Source organism: Artemia franciscana, chromosome 4 (genome assembly GCF_032884065.1).
Source record: "Artemia franciscana chromosome 4, ASM3288406v1, whole genome shotgun sequence".
NCBI lineage: Eukaryota > Metazoa > Arthropoda > Branchiopoda > Anostraca > Artemiidae > Artemia > Artemia franciscana.
This window is the reverse complement of record NC_088866.1, coordinates 10,741,356-10,765,830: the sequence shown is the minus strand read 5'-3', so window position 1 is coordinate 10,765,830 and position 24,475 is coordinate 10,741,356. Positions and strand designations below refer to the sequence as shown.

Here is a 24,475-nt window from a genome sequence, read left to right as displayed (position 1 = left end):
CCCTGGCCCCTACTATATGTGAGCCTGAAAATCCATCGCATGCAGTTATGGTGAAAAATCCTCTCCATGACCTAGACAAGCCCGGTACCTGAAATGAATTTCTTGAAAATGTTTGTGGGAATACTTGTGATAAAATTTTCGAGCTAAAGCCAAATAAATTAAACTGGCGTGTTGTCATATCTCAAAATGCCGATGCAGAAGCTGTACTACAGGTACTCACGAGCAGTAGCCCGAACGTGAGGCCAAGATAAAAGTAGTGCCTACTTAGGAATCATTAGAGGTATTCCGGTTGATTTTCTAGAAGATGATATACGAACCCTAATTCCTGAAGGCACTATTGCTAAGAAAATTGGTGATTTCCGTTCGTTAAAATCACAGTTCGAGTCAAAACTGATCTAATGAATGCGATTACAAATCTATAAGCGATTGGTTTCTAGAAAATCCGGGTTTCAGAAGTTTAATTTCTTCCTCCAAGGTGCTACAAATGTCGAGCCGATGGGCGTATTTCTGGAGCGTGCAAGAACTCTCGTATCTTAAGTTTGCGGCAATTATGACACTCTAGTTCTAAAGAAACCCTAGTAAAAAACGAACCGCAGCCCCATAGTAGCCCACATTTTCAAAACAACGTAAAGAAAAGTGCTCAGTGAGAAAAATCTGCTGTTTAATTATGAATCAGGAATAGTAACTCACTTCGGCTCATCCTAATAGTAAATTTTATTGTGAAAACAATTATTAGAACTAAAGCGAAAATAGCTTGATTTCCCTCAAAATAGTATCAAGACCAAAACGAAAAAGGGCACTATTAGAATCAGCACGGTGACCTTTATATGGATGTTTTCTGCGCCCCATTTTAAAAATCCGAGAAAATAATATTTTAGCTTGGGTAATATCGATGTCTCCCTTTTTTCTGAGTGACTGGTGAGCACAGGTACATTCTAAGGTATTACTCGTTAATGTACTCATTAAATAATAATGCTCGTATCTAACTAATTTTTGAAAATTAATCCTCATAATATCTAGATAAAAAGCAGAATGTGTTTTTTTCAAAATCCGGGGAGGGGAAGGGGGGGTGGTGGTAGTTTCATTGTTTGAAAAAAATGCCAAAAGAGTGAATTCTTAAATGAAAATACAGCAAATAAAATATACTTTCTTGAACCCAGAGGGTAAATCTAGGGGGCACCTATCCAATATAAAATATATAGAAATTTAAAAATTGAAGAACCTTAAAAGAATGGGCTTTGTATAATTAATACGACTTACAGAAATTCGTGTTTTGTTCCAATTGCTATGCTGTGATGTAGCAAATAATTTTGGACTTGTCATAAGAAAGTGAACTTCCTTTATTTTTGCTTCTTTGACTTAAACGTTTTAGGAGAACCAATTTAGAACTTGACGTCCATTTGAGCCCCTACCTTTCTTAAAGAGTTTCAGCTTGATCGTGTTAGCTGCATTAGAGGCAACCTAGTAAAGAGCAAATAACGACCCATAGTATCCAAAACTTAAAAACACATTTACAGGAAATGTCTGGCTGGAACTTTTTTGTTTAAAGCTCAGTCCGGTATGATAAATATTATTATGGTTTATTTCGCAATAAAACTTTATTTCAAAAACAAATTTGCGGGAATTTTCAAAAGTAGCTTGAAGCCCCTCGAAAGCCGCAGGATCGAAATGAAAAGTTTACTATAGAAATTATCATGGTCGAAAACCCAGAGCCTGAGGTTTTGTCCCCCCCCCTTTTGAGACCCCAGGAAAATCATATTTTAGTTTGGGTAGTGCTGATGTATCTGATTTTTCTGCATCATTACTTTGTAAAGAAGAAACTTCATAGGTATATCTAAATAGAATACAGGTGAAAACGTTACACCTCGCTTAACGTAGAGTTAGACATAGGTTTTTTAGTTCTTATGGCGGAAGAGCGTTCAAGAATTGCAAACGACAATCTTGCTTCATAGGGAGTTCGAGGGGCGATTCAACGGTTTTATTTGTGGTAATCTGTGTCAAACAGTTCGTGGTAATCAAACAGTTCGTGGTAACGAACTGTAGTAAGGAGCGATCCGGCTCAATAGTAACCAAAACTCTAAAAAATTGAATTTTGATATAAATAGCTACATCAAAAGAATTGCATTTTAATGCTGATTTTAAATATATATGTTTCATTCAAGTTTAGTCTTAGCCATCAAAAGTTACGAGCCTGAGAGAATTTGCCTTATTTAGGAAAATAGGGGGAAACACCCCCTAAAAGTCGTAGGATCTTAACGAAAATGACACCATCAGATTCAACGTATCAGAGAACCCTACTGTAGACGTTTCAAGCTCCTATCTACAAAAATGTGGAATTTTGCATTTTTTGCCAAAAGACAAATCACGGGTGCGTGTTTATTTGTTTGTTTGTTTGTTTTTTTTCCCCAGGGGTCATCGTATCGACCAAGTGGTCCTAAAATGTCGCAAGAGGGCTCATTCTAACAGAAATGAAAAGTTCTAGTGCCCTTTTTAAGTGACCAAAAAAAATGGAGGGCATCTAGGCCCCCTCCCACGCTCATTTTTTTCCCAAAGTCAACGGATCAAAATTTTGAGATAGCCATTTTGTTTGGCATAGTCGAAAATATTAATAAATATGTTTTTGGGGATGACTTACTCCCCCACAGTCCCTGGGGGAGGGGTTGCAAGTTACAAACTTCAACCAGTGTTTACATATAATAATGGTTATTGGGAAGTGTACAGACGTTTTCAGGAGGATTTTTTTGGTTTTGGGGGTAGGGTTGAGGGAGGGGGCTATGTGGGAGGATCTTTCCTTGGAGAAATATGCCATGGGGGAAAAAAATTCAATGAAAAGGGCGCAGGATTTTCTAGCATTACTATAAAAAAAAAAACAATGAAAAAATAAACATGAAAACGTTTTTTCAAATGAAAGCAAGGAATAGCATTGAAATTTAAAACAAACAGAGATTATTACGCATATGAAGGGTTCTAAAAATACTTTAGCATAAAGAGCGAGGTATTTAGGAGGAGATAAATACCTCGCTCTTTATGCTAAAATATTTTTAGTGATTTCAACTATTTATTCTACGGCCTATTTGATTCAGGGGTCATTCTTAAAGAATTGGAACAAAACTTACGATTTAGTGTAAAGAGCGAGGTATTAACGAGGGTACAAACCCCCTCGTACACATAATAAAAATATAAGAATATAAAAGTTTGTTACGTCAGTTAATTCTTAAGTTACGTATATTTTTTACTAATAAAAACGTTTGTTGAATATTAAAAGTTCTAGTAGCCTTTTTAAGTAACCGAAAAATTGGAGGGCAGCTAGGCCTCCTTCCCCACCCCTTATTTCTCAAAACCGTCTGATCAAAACTAAGAGAAAGCAATTTAGCCAAAAAAAAATTAATATACTAATTTCATTTCAATAATTTATGTGCGGAGAGCCAAAATCAAACATGCATTAATTCAAAAACGTTCAGAAATTAAATAAAAAAAACCAATTTTTTTAACTGAAAGTAAGGAGCGACATTAAAACTTAAAACGAACAGGAATTACTCCGTACATGAAATGGGTTGTCCCCTCCGCAGTCCCACGCTCTTTACGCTAAAGTTTTTAGTTATTTTAAAAGTAGAATTGTGGCAAAAAGTCAAACTTTAGCTTAAAGAGCGAGGGACTGCGGAGGGGACAACCCATTTCATATACGGAATAATTTCTGTTCGTTTTAAGTTTTAATGTCGCTCCTTACTTTCAGTTAAAAAAACTAGTTTTTTTTATTTAATTACTTTCAAGGTTGGGTTCACGTTTCATTTCAATTCTGATGATTTAGGTTATATTCTGTTTGTTAAAGGTAATTTATACTTGTTTGAATTCATTCTTTACTTTCGATGTAAAACTTTGTGTTTAATTTAGGCATAATCCAAAAAAGCAAATCATCATGATGTTAGTAGCAAACAAAGCAAAATTTATCAAACAGTTCGTGGTAACGAACTGTGGTAAGGAGTGACCCGGCTCAATAGTAAACGAAACTCTAAATAACGGAATTTTGATGCTAAAATATACATCAAAAGAACCGGATTTTCATGCTGATTTTAAATATATAAGTTTCATCAAAGTTGGTCTTTGTCATCAAAAGTTACGAGCCTGAGGAAATTTGCCTTATTTTAGAATATAGGGGAAAACACCCCCTAAAAGTCACAAAATCTTCAGCGTATCAGAGCACCCTATAGCAAAATTTTCAAGCTCCTATCTACAAAAATGTGGAATTTCGTATTTTTTGCCAGAAGACACCAGAAGAATCACGGGCGCGTGTTTATTTGTTTATTTTTTTTTTTTTTCCAAGGGGTCATCGTATCGACCAAGTGGTCGTATAATATTGCAAGAGGGCTCATTCTAACGGAAATGAAAAGTTCTAGTACCCTGTTTAAGTGACCAAAAAAATTGGAGGGCACCTAGGCCCCCTCCCACGCTCATTTTTTCTCCAAAGTCAACAGATCAAAATTTTGAGATAGCCATTTTGTTCCGCATAGTCAAAAACAATAATAACTATGCCTTTGGGAATGACTTACTCCCCCACAGTCCCTGGGGGAGGGGCTGCAAGTTACAAACTTCGACCAGTGTTTACATATAATAATGGTTATTGGGAAATGTACAGTCATTTTCAGGGAATTTTTTTTTGGTTTTGGGGGTGGAGTTGAGGGGAGGGGGCTACGTGGGAAGATCTTTCCTTGGAGAAATATGTCATGGGGGAACAGAAATTCAATGAAAAGGGCGCAGGATTTTCTAAAATTACTATAAAAAAAATGAAAAAATAAACATGGAAAAATTCTTCCAATTGAAAGTAAGGAGTACCATTGAAACTTAAAACAAACAGAGATTATTACACATATTAGGGGTTCTAAAAATACTTTAGCATAAAGAGCGAGGTATTAAAACTTAAAATGAACAGAAATTACTCCGTATATGAAATGGGTTGTCCCCTCCGCAATCCTTCGCTCTTTACGCTAAAGTTTGACTCTTTACCACAATTCTGCTTTTTAAGACAATTAAAAGCTTTAGCATAAAGAGCGAGGGATTGCGGAGGGGACAACCCATTTCATATACGGAGTAATTTCTGTTCGTTTTAAGTTTTAATGTCGCTCCTTACTTTCAGTTAGAAAAACTAGTTTTTTTTATGTAATATTCAACTGGCACGAGTAACATCATCAAATTCTATTTGCGCAAAATATTTTAAAAATAGTATGCTTTAAGAAGTAACGCAAGTAGAATGCCTAGCTCAAGGCACCCGGTATCAATAAAATATAATTATCAATTCGACCAGAGAATAAAATCATAGAAGATAATTTAAAGAACACATTAAAAAACACCCTCCCTCTAAAGTTAGAAAAAGATTTCTAGCTTTACCGGAAAGTAACTTTATCAGGAGATGAAAACTAAGTAAAAACAGATTTGCGGAGTATTACTTAGGAGAATATCCTACTCGCAAACACTTTTTCTTCTGTTTTATACTTATTATTTCTGTGAAATTAGACAACCTTAGAAATAAGTTCCAAATGTGCTTAGCAACAATAAAACAAATACATCGGAAACGGTTTTCTTCCCTTGTGAATCTCTGAATTAACAAAATTACAGTTTAGTGACATATCTGACAGCCCTGGACGTACTCTGCTTCATTCACCCGTTCTCGAAACAGTCAGCTTTTGAATAAGAAAGAACATTTTAGCCGAAAATGAAAAAAATGTCAGTCGTAACCTGGGGTGGTTTGCCAGCAGGTTTTTCAATGAAAATAGACAAATAAATTAAAGCCTATTACGAACAGAAATTATTCCTGACATGAGTGAACTGTGACCTTCTTAAGTCCTCCTTTCTTTAAGATAAAGTTGGACAAATACTCTTTCCAAACCAAATTATAGCTCAACAAGTTTAACCAGCCAGTAATTGAAACTGTTTAATTCTTGCTGTCACGCCAAAGGTCATACATGACATTTTTACGTTTCTGAGAAAATTGCAAAAATAGTTTGTTATCCTGTTCTCAAAGGAAGAATATGGAGCTCTTTCCGTTCAAGTTGAGCAAGATTGTACATCTTGCAGGGCAGCGTAAATCAAGAGGATCGAAGTGTGGTTCAACATTTTTTGCTTATTCTCCCTGTGAGAAAACGTTAGCAAGCAGTTTTCGGAAAAAATTCGATAAGTTTGAAAATGCTTTAACTTATTAGGCATAATAGCAACATTATTTAAATCACCCTTTCAAACCATTGAACTGGATATTTTACTGAAACTGGAATCATTGAACTGGAAAATTCAACTGGCTAGACCAAAAGCAAATTTGAAGGTGTTAGAAAGGTTTATAGTAGCCTCTACAAATCATTCTTCTAATATCCTACGGGATCAATAGAATTGCCGTTTAAGTTTCAAGCAGTGTGGAAAAAACACCTACTAAACATTTAATTAAAACTTGGCAGTAGTTTGTGGTATTGAAAGGGCTATATATCTACTGTGCACCTCCAATGACACAGGCTGAATAGGATGCTAGAGTCACCCCTGAATAAGTCTTCACCTCATTTCTTACTTCAATTCTTGAATGATTTCAGTCCAAACCACACTTACCTTAAAGCAAAAATGATGGTGGTTGGGAGGGGCAGTTGCTAAAAGGGGTAAGGGCCAGATATGGTCTTCAAAGCATTCATAATTAAGATCTTCGCATGCTTCTGGCTCAGACAACGTACAAGATGCATCCATCTTAACAGATGTTGGCAGTGGTTTGGGGTCTTTGCGGCTTTCGAAGATCTACTGTACTGAATTTGGTTCTCCGTTCAACGGTTCTCACATTGAATATACTTGCGTGACTTTGACCAGTACTTCTCATGCTAACCGTGTCAGTCCTCAGCTTAGGATTACATCCCTTTTACACCAACTCCCGACTTAGTTGTTATGTTTGTAGTGTAGGCCCGATGACTTTACAGGCAATTACCTTCTTCGAATCCCAGTGCCGGCACTTTTTTAAAGTTTTTCAAGACGATGGTGCATATTACGTAATTGTTTACTTGTGTAAATGTTATATTTGGTTGTAATGCTTAAAACCTACAAGGGCCAGGAAAAAATTTTAGGGACTCCAAGGTGCATCTAGTAACATCTTGAGGGACTAGTAGCTCCATGCTCCAATAGTAAACCCCCTATGGCCGTCGCCAAAACCCGTCCCTACTGGATGACTATGTATTGGTATTGATTTCTAAGAGTTGTTCTGGATTTCTACAAGTTGTGGGAATAAGGAAAAGGAATATTAAAGAAAATGTTTTAAATTCCAAGTTCTTTTAAGTATAAAGGGGAATTTCTTACAAAATAACTGGAAATGAGGAGAAAGGGGTGTGAAATGCCAAGGAACATCACAATCTAACGATTAAATTGCAAGTTCCTGCAGATGGAAAAAAAATGGTCAATTTTAGTTTTATCAGCCTATTTTGCGGGAAAAGGGTTGAAAATGCCTTATGGGTGATATTGCAGGTCAGAGGATGCTATCGGGCGGGTGCATTGTGCCACGATAGTGACAACTGCCACGAGTAACCAGAGGAAATGCTATTGGAAATTTTCCTTTAAGTTTAAAAGGAACAATTCTAGTGTAAACGGATATTTTTTTTTTACAGGAAAATGGCTAAAAATGTCTTACGTGTAATAGTGTGCGCCACAAGGGGGCCATTTGCTGGTCACAGATTACCACAGAGGCAGCTGCATAAAAATTCTTGGAGTCGGTAGAACTTGGAGAGGAATTGATGGAATTGGAACTGTGGAATCTGGGAGCAGAAGTGGGGAATCCAGAACTGACACAACCGGAGCTTGATTAGGAACTAGGCTTAGAGCAGGCATAGCTGAAACTGAGATCGGTTGAACCACAGTGGAAGTCAACAGAATCAGAGAAGGAACCATTTTAACCGAGGGTCACAAGTGGGGGGGGGATCGGATATCACTTTATTAAAAGTAATATTTAGAAAATGCCTCTGAAATGAGGAAGGGTGCCAGAGGGCCAGTCACATTGTGGCTTGGTGGCGTAGGATGACATGTTTTATCATAGGGAGAGGGGGCTGGCTTAAGAAAACACGCACCGACGATTTTAAAGCATGTTTTATATCAGGATAATATCTGGAAATGCCTTAAGAATTATAAAGTCGCCAAAGGGTGCCGTGCACCATGTATAGTTTGTCATTGTGGTGTAAATTGCCGTGGATGGATCACGTTGGGGTGGATTACTAAAACATGAATCAATGGTTTTAAAGCATAATTCTTATCAAGAAAATGTCTGAGAAAGTTACAGGAGTGATAATATGTAACATAGGGATGTCACGGGCCAGCCATTTATTGCCACGATGGCGTGAAATGACACGGTGTATTGTGTAGGGGCCGCTTGAAAAAACAAGAACCGAAGGATTTAAAGCATGATTTCTATGATGAAAATATAAAAATATGCCTTAGGAATAATAATTTGTATCACGAGGATGTCACGGACCAGTTACACTTTGTCACGGGGGCGTAAATATGCATAGGCTTGGCTCAAAGAAGTGTGGCATTTTCATTAAAACCTCTATGAAATAGCCAAATACAAAAAATGTATCTTTGTTTTTCGTTTGCGTGTTTCATTTACAATTAAAAAACGTATTGAGAAGTTGACATTTTTTATTATTATTACTTTTGTAAGCACTGAGACTTCTGCTGCATAAAGCGTAACACTTAAGGGTCATTCAAAACGTGATTTTGCTAGCACCAAGATTTAAATTTATACAATGTAGCATGCAGTCGCGTCTAATGGAGCAATAGAAACTAGAAAAGTTCATTTAAACCTCACAGAAATATCTCTTAATATGGCTTGAACTTACTTCTAATAACAACCCCCGTCACTCTAAAATTTTTTGTTAGGTTTCCTGCATTTCTTTAATTAATGCTTTTTTGCTTATATTTTATTTCTTATATGTTTCTTCATGTTTGTTGAGTTTTAACTACATTTTCTGTGATTTCATGATTTTATAATGTTTTTTTATTAGTAAAACTTGTGTGTACAATAAAAAGTTTGTGTCTTGTTCCACGATGAATCTTCAATACCTAATCATTTAAGCAATGAAATGTCTAAAGCTATTGCTGTGTACAATCTTACTGATTCAAAATCTAACTGAATCTATCTAGGTAATGTTAGAACATTAATAACATTGTAAAAAGTAGTTGCGCGTCAAGTATGACTAATTTCCAATAATTGATTTTCTCCCGCACATGTAAATTGTTCCAGACATAGGAAATACGCGATCCATAAATTTTCAAAACTTTTCATTAGAAAGTATTCTCCAAATAAAAATATCAGGGATGCTTTCTTTGTCCAGCTATCTAGTGCCCCATTCCGTTGAGGGAAAATCTCTTTCGATTCCTAAAGTGGACAAAAAGCTTATAAAAAGCTTTCCCGAGGAGAAAATATTGAAGTAAATGAAATCTCAAAGAAAAAAAAGTCTAAAGAAATATGCGACTTGATAGAAAACTAAAATCCTGAAGAAACAATCTCTTAAAGTATTACTTAACACCCACGTTTCTATTGTCATTATGTTGCACCCCTCGTGTTTGCCCTCCTCAATTACAAGTGGGGAGAAGAAACGAGGCCTGAAGAAACAAGTCACGCTAGAATACGTCATCCTTAACACAGGTAAATATTCCCTATTACGTAAGAACCAAAGAAATCTTGAAAACACCTCTTGAAGAAAAATGTCGTAAAAAATTTCCTGAAATGTATTGATATTTCTTGAAAAACGTCTTGAGAAAAAATGTCTTTAAAAACGTCTTGAAATGTCTTGAAACGTCTTCTTTTTTAAAAACTCTTAATTTCTTGTTCTTAAATTTCCTTTAAAGTTGTGAAATTCTAAAGGTCTATACGATCAGAAGTTGAGGCAAAAGTGCCATAGAAAAGGGACAATTAAAAAGTATAATCGCCGTTTAGAATCTAGGCAAAATTTTGCGTCTTACAGTTTTTGCGTCGGCAAGATTTTGCGTCTTGCAGATGTTGCTAAGACGTCAATAGTAGCTGCAGCACGATCATAAGGCCGGCATATATGACGCATCAAGCCTCAAAAATCACGACTATTCTGGTCTTTATTATTCCATTTTGCTCTTCACGATCAACTGATTTAATTTAGAGCTTTTGGAAAAAGATGTTTACTGGCTATCAACCATGCACAACAATTAGCGGATGACAAGGGGAACACTACTAGTCTAAGGTTCAAAATACATACGTATTCACCGTAAAAGCAGAAGCAATATCTTATAAATGGCGACTACCCGAAGGCTCGCTGCTCTAAAATTTTTCGGCTCTTCTCTACAACAGGAAAAAAAATGATAAAGTAATCCATCCTAAAAGAATTAAAATTCCCCTAGAGTTAGTCAGAAAAATGCAGCAGTTAACCAAATCCAAATCACAGCATAGTAATGACTAGCATGGATGGTAAACACATACATTAATACACCACCTATAACGGCTTTCTCTGAGGGTTTAGAATGGAAATCTTTTACCTTGACCAGGAGTAATCATACCATCTCTGTACCCGTCTCTGCATGTCTCTAGGGACTTTGTGATGTCTCATGTAAAGTTTGGCGCTGTCCTTGAAAGAGAAAATAGGTAAAAGCTATGTGTAAACGAATTCTGAGACTATTGGCTCTATACAATCGCCCCTGGGAAAAAGACAGCAACATATAATCACCCGTCCTTGATCTTTTCTCTGGGGAAAATTAATGCAAAATTCCAAATTTCGTGGATAAGAGCTTGAAACCTCTATAATAGGGTTCTCTGATATGTTAAATCTAATGTGTGTTAAATTAAATTAAATTAATTAAATGCGTCAAATTTAATCTAAATGTGTTAAATTAAGATTGCTTGACCTTTAAGGAATGTTTCCCCTCTCTGGACAATCAGGCAAATTTTCCCAGAGTGTAGCTTTTGATTTGTAACATTAAACTTATTGCTTATATGTGTTTAGAATCAGAATAAAAACAAGTTTTAAGGAATTAATTGTTATTAGAATTCCTTTTGATAGACTTTCAGTAATAAACTTTCAGTGACTCACTTGCTTGACAAGTGACAGCCAAAACTGTTTGACAAGAAACTAAAAATAGAAGAACAGAAAATATACGTCCCTAGCAATCATAGATTTATAAAGAAAAAGATGGAGTTATCTCAGATCATCGACCAACGATAAAACGGTTTTTTTATAAACCAAACTAAAGGTGTTGTAAGTAAAGTGAGGATACATCCCGATTCTTGTGAATACCAAGCAGCTTGACTCTATTTACACGGTCAAACGCTTTACGTATATAAACGACAAAAGCATAGACAAAAGTCAGGGTCAATAAAGTCTAGAGTCAATAACAAACGAAGAATGAAATTAAAAAATTCAACTGAAAGGGTCGCCGTCAAGAAGCTTCTAATTGCTATTTAGATAAGCCCTCTTGGAAGTTCTCATGACCACCCCTTCCACAGAACTGGTGTTTTGTTTTTTAGTCTACATTAAGATCCCGCTTTGGGAGTCTGTTTTTTTCAGACTTGATAAATATGTGTGTTTTGTCAAGTGACCTTTGGAAGAATACAGGTAAGCTATTTTCTACAACCGTGTGAGATTATTTTTCCAGGAACCCAGGCAGGGTAGGAAAAGAGTTCACGAAAAATACAGTTACTAGTATATCGGCTGGTGGGGGGGTCAGTTTACCATCCAAAGAGATAGCAAGAGATTTTAGTGGTGACCCAGGTTTAGTGCACCCTTGGCCTAGAGTTTGGCCCGTTTAATCGTTCGATCACGTTACCATACCCTAGTTTAGGACATACCATAAAAGGATACTAACATACTTTGTATTTACAGGGCATTAGTGGTAACCACGAGGCATTCCATTACAATATTTGGCGTCAGCAAAGATTTACCCTCCAATAAGGGGTGCAACACCATTTCCGCGCCAATATATGGTAGCATCCGTGGTTATTATTCCAGTACTTACTATCATACTTTAGCTCTAAGTTGTAGGACGAAAATCTTCTGTGTCACATGGATCCTGTAGATAGTTTTTCTGTATGGGGACTAGAGTAACGATCACTAAAAAATCACAGAATTGGTCACTATTGTTACATACTCTTTTGTTGGACTAGGTGTACGGAGAGAGAAGCTTCGGAAACGAGGCCTAGACAAGGGTTGAATTATTGTATGATTAACTAGCCCAACTAATACTACTACTAACAACTCATCTCAGCATCAAGCCGCCTAAGGCCAACACAGCCATGTACGCTCCTCCTCCATCCCAATTTATTCAAAGCCTACCTGTTTACACCCTTCCCGGAAGTTCTCATTTCCCTTATATATTTCTTTATGACATCCTCTCACCCAAACTGCGCGCGACCTGCTTCCCGTTCAGCCCTATACTGTTGGCTAAAAAAATAATCTACGGAAATTTGCCATCCTTCATCCGTAGAAAGTGCCCTAGCCATCTCAATTTTTCTCTCGTTATATCCCTAGAAAGCGGGACTGAATCACACATTTCGTTCAGCCTACTAGCCCAACAATGAACTACAAAGCAAGAACTATCCCAGAGATCAATATTCCGTTATGTATAGCATAAAATTCTACAGTTTGTCATTTTTAGTTTTATAGAAAAAGATAAACAAGCATGAGACTGGGTCAAACAATAATCACAAACTTTATAGATTAACACATATTAGCTAAAGTGTATTGTTCGAATGACACTCTTACAGTGTTAAATCCACCTTACTATTAGGATAAGCTAGAAAATAAGAAGAGTTCCTTCCTCCAATTGGGTTGTAACGTTTTCAATCAGCGACATGTCAATTGCAAAAGTGAATTATTTCGTAAGTCATTACACAAGTGAAGTATTTTGGATTAGCTTCATTATAATCGGTAAATAAAACATATTTTTCATAAATATGTACAGTTAACAACGAACAGGAATTTAATTTGTCAATACTAGAATATCTATTTGTTAAATTTTACAATGTGAAATCTTATTCGGTATTAATTCTCGTCTGAAGTCTGCTCTCATGCATTCTTGTCGTATGCAGAGCTGACTTCACGTTCGTCTGGATATCCGATTAGCCACCGGAGAACTAAATGTACCTAGGGACGGTTGGGTTAGCAGCCCTCCTCCTGAAATCCATTGCTACGAATGGAAATGGAAATACAGCCCCGGATGCCCCACCTACTTTCCCAAATGGACCCAGGCCTGCCCAATGACGTATATATCTGCAAATGGTGTTCAGCATAATCTGGTGCACTGAAGTTATACCGTAAGACTGGAAGAAAGGAATCCTCGTTCCAGTGTTTCAGCGCAAGGGCAGCAAGACAGACTGCAGCAACTACCCCATTATCTCTCTACTGTCTGTTCCAAGAAACCCTACCCAAGTAGAAGCCCGCTCTCTGATGTGGCACGGCCACCTACTTCTTCTCCTGCTAAGTACTCCCACAAGGATCATCTTGGACTTCAATCCCTCTGAAAATGGCTAGAATCACCCTCGAGGAAGGCCACGCACTAGATGGGCTGATGCAATGCACCAAAACCTGCTCTGCCGCAACATCAACCCAAATGAGGCCCTATCCTTAGCCCTGAACGGGCTACTTGGAGAAGACTGACGGCGCTGTCAACAAGTTCCCTCTACGCTGGAGACCCTACTGAGCAAGAGCGTTAAGTCAAGTAAAAAAAGTTAGGAACAGCAGAGTGAAAAAAATAGGAAGTGTTGAACTTGAATATAATTAGCTGAATAAAATCAGGGGCGTTTCTACAGTATTTTATTGGGGGGGGGGAAGAACGGGTGCTATTGAAGTAGGTGCTATTAAAGCGGTAGTGAGGTAGTAACTATTTAACAAAGACCGGTAGTAACTATTTAACAAACAAGCTACTTGTTGAATTTAAAAACAGTACACAATACAGTATAAACAAAAAGACACATTAAACAATCATAAATGTAAGGACTGGTGCTCGGATTTTACAAAAATTATCAGCAATGAGCTGCTGCAGACGACAGGAGCAGAGCGTAAACAAGCTTTCAGATGGGTGAAGGTAAATCTTGCACACACTCGCCGTTTTCCAGCCAGATTCACCAATAATGCAGCAGTACATATCCCTCTACTCTTCCCTCAACCCTCATACCCAGCACAGGATACTCAATTTCACAATTGAACAAAGCTCTAATCTAATAGCCCCGGTTATCGAGTTATTCATTTGCTCGTATTTTTGAATGGATTTTGACTCCGTAAGATTTGATTTGTTGTACTAAACTTTTAATATACAAGATGTATTGAAATATTATTTGTGATCTTTTGTTAACTTAATTTGTTTGTGGGTTTGCCAGTTATAATTAATAAATACCATTGATATCAGCAGGCCATATAAAGTAAAAACAAAAATCATAGTCAGCGCAGTAGTGCTGCCTAAGTAATAAATTAATAAAAAAAAAGTTTTTTCAACTGAAAGTAAGGAGTAACATTAAAAATTAAACAAACAGAAATTATTACGTATATGAGGGGTTTCATCCCCAAAGAAATACCTCACTCTTTACGCTAAAGTTTGAATTTTGTTCAAATTCTTTAAGAATAACCCCTGAATCACAAAGGCCGTCTGATTACAATGATAGTTCTTTCGAAAGTACTAAAAAAACTTTAGCGTAAAGAGCGAGGTGTTGACTAGGGGGCAAACGCCCTCACATACAATAATTTCAGTTCGTTTCAAGTTTTAATGTTACTCCCAAAATTCGGTTGAAAAAACTTGTTTTTTAAATTTAATTTCTGATTGTTTTTAAATCATGCTGGGAACTCCAGCAAACCTATGTATGAAACTTATATATTTGAAATCAGCATAAAAGTCCAATTCTTTTGATGTCTTTATTGGTATCAAAATTCCGTTTTTATACTGTTTAGGTTACTATTGAGCTTGGTCGCTTCTTACTTACAGTTCGTTACCATGAACTGTAAGTAAGGATACAGGATAAGCCAAAGTATTGCCAACGATTGTGCAATATTATATTGTGACACATTCCTCATATTTAAACAGCGACCGTATTTCAAATTTGAAAGTATTTGAAAAATAAAGTTTGAATTATTAACTAATCCATTGGGCATTGTTTGAAAAGGCATATCCAGAAAATCAGTAAAATTCTAGGCGTCACTGCGGCAGAAACATTAAATTAATTAAAAATTGCCAGAGATGCCAACTGGAAAGGAAAATTGACTCTTAGAGCTTCAAAATTACCTTCCCCTTTGTATCTTTGTTTAAAAAAATGGATTCTGTTAAAATTACACAAAAAGTATTCTTCTGTAAATCAGGGTTTTGGGGGTATACATTTCCAGAGGGGGTTACACTGAATATCAGTTTTGTGTCTATAATTCCCTTCACATGATAATATCCGGTACTACATGATAAAACTGATAGCAATAAAAAAAGAGAATGGGTTGGTACCACTTTTACGTGCACATAAAATTTCTAATTTGTGAGGGAAATTCACATTGATTAAAATTTACTTTATTTTATTCTCAACAGATATTTCGTACAGCATGCTGAAGCGGAAATAGATGTCCCAGGAGTCGTGCTGGCGTTGTGCGAAATACAGCTTATTTCAGTCATAATTTTTAGCAAATTTATGTCAGTTCGTTTTTGGAGCTGGCTAAAAGAAATATTTAGAAAGGTGAAAATAGCCAGAAGTCAACATGGTATTGTGCGTAGAGGCAGTTCAATATTTCTACGTTAGTATGTGAATCCAAAACGCAAGGAATAGGACGTTATCGGTGCTTATTAGGCATTTCAATAACAAGTAAAAGAATTGGAGTTTTAATTAAATACTGAAAATAAAAATTAAAACAATAAAAGGATTCTTGAAGCAGATCCCCCATCTACCAAGTTCCATGATCAAAATGCAACCGATTTGGCTTATCTAGTTATAGTGCGAATATCATTGTAAAAGTACTATGTCTTTTTTTTATGATTTCCTTTTCATTCAGGAAATTATATTCAATGTGTATCTACCTTCTCATTCTTCGATGATTCCAGTTCTGTCCTATTTGCAGATTTAGATTTGCAGATGAACATGTATACATAGGAGATGTTGATAAAGGGTAGTAGATACTAGATGTAGATAGGCCTACTAGATATAAATTATTCTATTTCTGTCCTATTTACATATGTCACCATATTTCAAAATTGATTTACTAAACGGTCAGATGACTGAGGCCTTATCAATCTTCAATTCTTACAGCATTGTCTTTAACACCTCTTCATAAAATACGCTTTTTTCACTTCCATAGTGTCAAGAAATTGATTTTGTTTTATCATTCCTGCAACTTTTTCACGGTTTAACATATTCTCAAAATGTTCTGCCAACAGTGCCCCCCACTCTTTAGCACTTTTCTTATCAAACAGTTCGTGGTAACGAACTGTTTGTCAAACAGTTCGTGGTAACAAACTGTAGTAAGGAGCGACCCGGCTCAATAGTAACCAAAACTCTAAAAAATGGAATTTCGGCACCAATAGCTACATCAAAAGAATTGCATTTTAATGCTGATTTTAAATATATAAGTTTCATCAAGTTTAGTCTTGCCCATCAAAAGTTACGAGCCTGAGAAAATTTGCGTTATTTTAGAAAATAGGAGGAAACATCCCTTAAAAGTGATAGAATCTTAACAAAAATCAAACCATCAGATTCAGCGTATCAGAGAACCATACTGTAGAAGTTTCAAGCTCCTATCTACAAAAATGTGGAATTTTATATTTTTTGCCAGAAGGCAGATCACGGATGCGTGTTTATTTGTTTGTTTTTTTCCCAGGGGTGATTGTATCGACCCAGTTGTCCTAGAATGTTGCGAGAGGGCTCATTCTAACGGAAATGAAAAGTTCTAGTGCTCTTTTTAAGTGATCAAAAAATTGGAGGGCACCTAGGCCCCCTCCCACACTAATTATTTTCCCAAAGTCAACGGATCAAAATTCTGAGATAGCCATTTTATTCAGCATTGTCTAACAACCTTATAACTATGTCTTTGGGGACGACTTACTCCCCCACAGTCCCCGTGGGAGGGGTTACAAGTACAAAACTTTGACCAGTGCTTAAATATAGTAATGGTTATTGGGAAGTGTACAGGCGTTTTCAGGAGGATTTTTTGGTTGGAGGCAGGGGTTGAGAAGAGGGGGATATGTTTGGGGAACTTTCCATCGAGGAATTTGTCATGGGGGAAGAAAATTTCCATGAAGGGAGGGCAGGATTTACTAGCATTACTTAAAAAAAAACAATCAAAAAATAAATATGAAAAAGTTTTTTTTCAGCTGGAAGTAAGCAGCAGCATTAAAACTTAAAACGAACAGAAATTATTACCCATATGAGGGGCTCACCTCCTCCTAATACCTCGCTCTTTACGCTAAAGTATTTTTAGTAATTTAAACTATTTATTCTGCGGCTTTTGTGATTCAGGGGTCATTCTTAATGAATTGGGACAAAATTTAAGCTTTAGTGTAAAGAGCGAGGTACTGATGAGGGGGAGAACCCCCTCATATATGTAACAAAAACATGAGAATACAAAAGTTCTTTACGTAAGCTAATTTATAAGTTACGTATATCTTTTACTTATAAAAAGATTCGTAAAAAATTAAAAGTTCTAGTTGCCTTTTTAACTAACCGAAAATCGGAGGGCAACTAAGCTTCCTCCCCCGCTCTTCTTCTCTCAAAATCATTCGATCAAAATTATGAGAAAGCCATTTAGCCAAAAAAATAAATATACAAATTTCGTTTTAATTATTCCTCTGCGGAGAGCCAAAATCAAAACATGCATTGATTCAAAAACGTTCAGAAATTAAATAAAAAAAACAAGTTTTTTTAAATGAAAGTAAGGAGCGACATTAAAACTTAAAACGAACAGAAATTACTCCGTATATGAAAGGGGCTTTTCCTTCTCAACCCCCCGCTCTTTACGCTAAAGTTTTTTACTGTTTTAAAATGTAGAGTTAAGAGAAAGAGTCAAACTTTAGCGTAAAGAGAAGGGGGTTGAGAAGGAAAAGCCCCTTTCATATACGGAGTAATTTCTGTTCGTTTTAAGTTTTAATGTCGCTCCTTGCTTTCATTTAAAAAAACTTGTTTTTTTTATTTAATTACCAGTTGAAGCGTCGCCCTTATCTTTAACTGAAAAAAGTCTAGACTGACTATCGTCTCTAAATTTCGTAACATACCAACATTTTACTATTGGCTGCATCTTTCAGATCTTCAGCAATTGTATCCAAGGCCTCGCCATTTCACATATGCTTAATTATCTGCCAATATACATAGCTGCGTTTCCAAGTTTTCTTCGTGGCAACCTACTGTTAAACTGCAAACTATTCTCGAAAAGAGTTCCATCTATCTTCTAAATTTTCAAATTCAAATATTCTGATTCATATTAAATTGTTTCTAGAAAGTTCCTCTCAAATTTTTCATCCTGGAATTTACCAACATTGCAACTTTATATAAGGTTACTCTTTCTAAATTTCATCTTTATATTAACTGTGGAAACTACTAGATGATGACTCATTAGATGGTGTCTCGTCTCAATCCTGCCAGTCTTCGATTTACAATTAAATAAAAAAAACTAGTTTTTTTAACTGAAAGTAAGGAGCGACATTAAAACTTAAAACGAACAGAAATTACTCCGTATATGAAATGGGTTGTCCCCTCCGCAGTCCCTCGCTCTTTACGCTAAAGTTTGACTCTTTGCCACAATTCTACTTTTTAAAACAATTAAAAACCTTAGCGTAAAGAGCGTGGGACTGCGGAGGGGACAACCCATTTCATATACGGAGTAATTTCTGTTTGTTTTAAGTTTTAATGTCGCTCCTTACTTTCAGTGAAAAAAAAATAGTTTTTTTGTTTAATTTCTGAACGTTTTTGAATTAATGCATGTTTGATTTTGGCTCTCCGCACATGAATTATTGAAATGAAATTAGTATATTAATTTTTTTTTGGCTAATTGGCTTTCTCTTAGTTTTGATCGGACGATTTTGAGAAATAAGGGGTGGGGAAGGAGGCCTAGCTGCCCTCCAATTTTTCGGTTACTTAAGAAGGCTACTAGAACTTTTAATATTCAACGAACGTTTTTATTAGTAAAAAATATACGTAGCTTAAGAATTAACATACGTAACAAACTTTTATATTCTTATATTTTTATTATGTGTACGAGGGGGTTTGTACCCTCGTTAATACCTCGCTCTTTACACTAAATCGTAAGTTTTGTCCCAATTCTTTAAGAATGACCCCTGAATCAAATAGGCCGTAGAATAAATAGTTGAAATCACTAAAAATATTTTAGCATAAAGAGCGAGGTATTTATCTCCTCCTAGATACCTCGCTCTTTATGCTAAAGTATTTTTAGAACCCCTCATATGCGTAATAATCTCTGTTTGTTTTAAATTTCAATGCTATTCCTTACTTTCATTTGAAAAAAACGTTTTCATGTTTATTTTTTCATTGTTTTTTTTTTATAGTAATGCTAGAAAATCCTGCGCCCTTTTCATTGAATTTTTTTCCCCCATGACATATTCCTCAAAGGAAAGATCCTCCCACAAAGCCCTCTCCCATCAACCCCACCCTCCAAACCAAAAAATCCCCATGAAAACGTCTGTACACTTCCCAATAACCATTACTATATGTAAACAGTGGTCAAAGTTTGGAACTTCCAGCCCCTCCCTCAGGGATTGTGGGGGAGTAAGTCATTCCCAAAGACATAGTTATTATAGTTTTCGACTATGCTGAACAAAATGGCTATCTTAAAATTTTAATCTGTTGACTTTTGGAAAAAAATGATCATGGGAGGGGGCCTATTGGCCCTCCAATTTTTTTGGTCACTTAAAAAGGGAACTAGAACTTTTTATTTCCGTTAGAATGAGCCCTCTCGCGACATTCTAGGACCACTTGGTCGATATGATGACCCCTGGGGAAAAAAAAACAAAAAAAAAACAAACAAACAAATAAACACGCACCCGTGATTTGTCCTTCTGGCAAAAAATACAAAATTCCACATTTTTTAGATAGGAGCTTGAAATTTTTGCTATAGAGTTCTCTGATATACCGAATGCGATAGTGTGATTTTCGTTAAGATTCTATGAATTTTAGGGGATGTTTCCCCCTTTTTTCCAAAATAGGGCAAATTTTCTCAGGGCAAATAACTTTTGATGACAAAGACTAAATTAATTGAAACTTATATATTTAGAATCAGCATAAAAATTCGATTCTTTTGATGTATCTTTTAGCATCAAAATTCCGTTTTTTGGAGTTTCGTTTACTATTGAGCCGGGTCGCCCCTTACTACAGTTCCTTACCACGAACTGTTTGAAAAGAAAATAATTCGGTATTTCGGGGCTTCTGACATTATTACTCCTTTGCGGAAGCTAGGCTCAAAATTGAAAAAGGATTATATTTTTTCTCTGGGCCCCTTCCACCTCTTAGTTCGTTTATTTTCCCGTTAGTTTTCACCTGTTTTCACTTTATAGTTTTGTTATCTCTTAGCAGTTCTTTCGTTAGTTGAGTTATGGTTGTGGTATATATGTTTTATCGCTCGTATAGTTGTGTTATTTTCAAATTATACTCCATAATAGAGAGGCTCCGAACACCCAGCATTGTATATTAAGCTCTTAATTTGACGTTTTTTTCTAACGTGACCAGATTTGTCCTGCGCCCTTTTCATTGAATTTTTTCCCCCATGGCATATTTCTCCAAGGAAAGATCCTCCCACATAGCCCCCTCCCTCAACCCTACCCCGAAAAACCAAAAAAAATCCCCCTGAAAACGTCTGTACACTTCCCAATAACCATTATTATATGTAAACACTGGTTGAAGTTTGTAACTTGCAACCCCTCCCCCAGGGACTGTGGGGGAGTAAGTCATCCCCAAAAACATAGTTATTATGATTTTCGACTATGCTAAACAAAATGGCTATCTCAAAATTTTGATCCGTTGACTTTGGGAAAAAAATGAGCGTGGGAGGGGGCCTAGATGCCCTCTATATTTTTTGGTCACTTAAAAAGGGCACTAGAACTTTTCATTTCCGTTAGAATGAGCCCTCTTGCGACATTATAGGACCACTTGGTCGATACGATGACCACTGGGAAAAAAAAAAAAAAAAAAAAAAAAAAAAACACGAACCCGTGATTTGTCTACTGGCAAAACATGCAAAATTCCACATTTTTGTAGATAGGAGCTTAAAACTTCTACATTAAGGTTCTCTGATACGCTGAATCTGATGGTGTCATTTTCGTTAAGATCCTACGACTTTTAGGGGGTGTTTCCCCCTATTTTCCTAAATGAGGCAAATTTTCTCAGGCTCGTAACTTTTGATGGCTAAGACTAAACTTAATGAAACTTATATATTTAAAATCAGCATTAAAATGCAATTCTTTTGATGTAGCTATTGATATCAAAATTCAATTTTTTAGAGTTTTGGTTACTATTGAGCCGGATCGCTCCTTACTACAGTTCGTTACCACGAACTGTTTGATAGCACAATTATTGAGGTTTACCGCTTTGCCCTCTTGCGAGTATCATGTTAACTTATGTGCGATTATGCGATCAAATACTGCACTGGGCTATACATAGGTATCTTGGAATATTCCTTCCTTGATAAAAATTTGTTTTCAACATTTTTTGCTTTATTATTGAGAATGAATTCCGAAGAGACTTTCGTTGGAAAAGGATTCTACATAACTAACGAAAGCAATTATTTTTTTTTTATTCAGATGATGAACATTTCCTAACTATTTAATTCATATTCTGTCTTTGCTTACATTCTGCTTTTTTTCTGCTTTTATTTTTCCACACGTGAAAAAACTTCGAATGGAGCTAAGGACATCTTAAAATACATTTCAACATGTTCCTTGCAAAAATATTCAAACTTTTTCATTATAGTTACACGTAATTTTGAATAATATCAAGGATCCTCTTCATAACACTAGCCTTTGAAGATCTTTTCTGAGTATGAATTAATGTTATACTAATGGTGAAAAGTCCAAGGGTGCATAAAAATCCCAAAAAATCTCACGATTCAAATTAATTCATGCAAACAATTTTTGGATCTTTATTCATGAGAGCTAAAGAGGAGAGAACGAACCAAAGAAAAACCTAAAGCTTGGAAAAAAAATTGAAAAGAATATAATTTACTATGATAAAAGAGAAATGCCATAAAAAAAATAATAAAAAAAGATGCCATAAAACTTGGAGATGTTTCGAGGGAATCGTCAGGGGGAAATTTTCAATGGGGTTAGATTTTTCAGCGGAGAAACTGTCGAGGGGGGGGGGCATTTTCAGGATAAAAAATCTGTTGAAGGAGCTTTCTGGTAAGATTTGAAATATTACCAGAAATTACATAGAAAACAAGTCTTATTTCAAATGAATATAGACTACAAACAATTTTCCAGGCAGAATCGTCCGCCGAAAATTTTTCCTCTGGATATTTTCAGCAAGGAAGGAATTGTCCGGCAGTAATTTTCAGAGGGGGAGATTTTAAGTGGGTGGAAACCTTCCATGGAGGAGGTTTTCGTGGGGAAAATGTTTTACGAAGAAGGATGGATTTCCCACCAGTATTTGAAAAAAGATCAGAAATCAAATTAAAGAAACACATGTTTTCAACTGAAAGTAAAGAACAAGATCTAAACTCAAAACTAACAGAAATTATTCCGTATATGAGGGGAAAGGGGGCTTTTTTTCCTCAATATATCGCTCTTTATGCTAAATTCTGACTTTTTGTCCCAACTCCTTAAAAACGACTACTGAGAATCAAGGATCGTTTAATTAGAATAAGAAGAATTAGAATTAGAAAACCTTCAATATTACATGCTTGGACCCTTAAATTGAATCTAGATTCTTTTCTGGAACTTTCATTCACTCACCACTACAACTTCCCGAGTTAGTGAAAAGCCCGTCACATTTTATTCACCAGTCTATTTACCTTCTCCTCCTCTTTCTTGTTTATGAACTCATTAAAAATGGATATAAGCCCAATCAATATTCCTATATCTAATATATTTTTATTCCTAGGTAATCTTCCACAAGAAGAAGTTTTGGGGGAAATTCTCTTGTTAACATACGATTCCCATTCTGTTTTCTTTTTCCACCTGAAGAATTAGCTGGTGCTTCTACTCTTAAAAGAAAATCTTGCAAACAAAAAAGCTCTTTTTACCACTGGCTATGATACATATATGATTCCTGGGGTACAATAAATAAAACATAAAATCATGGCTCGATTTCTATTATTTTTTTTTGTCAAATAAAGATAAAAGGAAAACAAAGGGGAGTTTAAGCAGCTCTAAGTCTATTCATTTGTTTCTTCTCAAGATTAATTAAAGAGAAAAAGCTTTAGAAAAACAAACAATTTTTCAAGGAAATATGAAAAGCCATTTAATATCTAAAATGAGCAGAAATAAAGTCAAAAGATAATTAAAATTTGGAAAGAACATAAATTACTATGAAATGATGACACCTAGAAAGGACAAAACTGAAAATGCGTAATAAGGTCATACTTAAAATGAATAGAAACTACCACAAATAAAAGTTTGGGTAAGCCTTCCTACACGCCAAAGCGTCGACGGTGGCTCACTGAACTAATTTAAAACAGTTTATCCTTATCGCTATTAAGGTGAAAAACAAAATAAAATTACTCAGACTTCCAATAAATGGCATAGTTATATTTTAAACCCTTAAGCTAGGATATACATTGCATTTTTATCCATGTTTTCATCATTTTAAGCCCATTCTTTTCAAATGTATAGAAAGTCAATTGATAAATCATTTTTACGTCCATTGACTGAAAATATTGCTTTAAAGGCATAAATAGACTGCTTCAGAAGTTCATATTTTATTTTATTTGTGCTTCAGTTTCCTATTTGTTCCAATAAATTAAAAATTTAACTTTTCTTCGAGAAACTGCCATTTTAAAATAAAAAAAATAAAGTGAAAGCAACAAACATGAATATTCTTAAAACAATTTCTGTCCTGTAATCTTGATTAGCATCGGGATTTCTTCCTTTTTTTGTCGAAAATGTTCATAAATGTTATAAAAAAAAAACATAAAAAAAAACATTATTATAACATATATTATATTAACATATATATTATATATTATATTATACATTATATAATATATATTATATATTATATGTTATATTATATATTATAATATTATATAATATGTATTATTATATACTAGCTGTTGGAGTGGTGCTTCGCGCCACCCCAAAACCTAGTTGGTGGGGGTGCTTCGCGCCCCCCAAGCCCCCCGCGCGCGTAAGTCGTTACGCGCCATATTAGTTACGCGCCATTGTAGTTGTGTCCCTATGTCCCACCTGTGAATATGTATATATATATATATATATATATATATATATATATATATATATATATATATATATATATATATATATATATATATATATATATATATATATATATATATATATGTTTTTAACTACGGAAAACTTGCGAATA

At 35.5% G+C, this 24,475-nt stretch overlaps 1 protein-coding gene across 7 annotated transcripts in view; it reads right to left on the bottom strand.

The window, feature by feature from the left end:
• LOC136025976 (uncharacterized) overlaps nucleotides 1-24,475 on the bottom strand; it is a 391,881-nt gene that overhangs the window by 196,177 nt on the left and 171,229 nt on the right. For all 7 annotated transcript variants that reach the window (XM_065702101.1, XM_065702103.1, XM_065702104.1 and 4 more), the window contains one exon: nucleotides 10,513-10,601. In XM_065702101.1, the coding sequence (XP_065558173.1) occupies nucleotides 10,513-10,601 (89 nt within the window). The remainder of the gene's footprint in view (nucleotides 1-10,512; nucleotides 10,602-24,475) is intronic.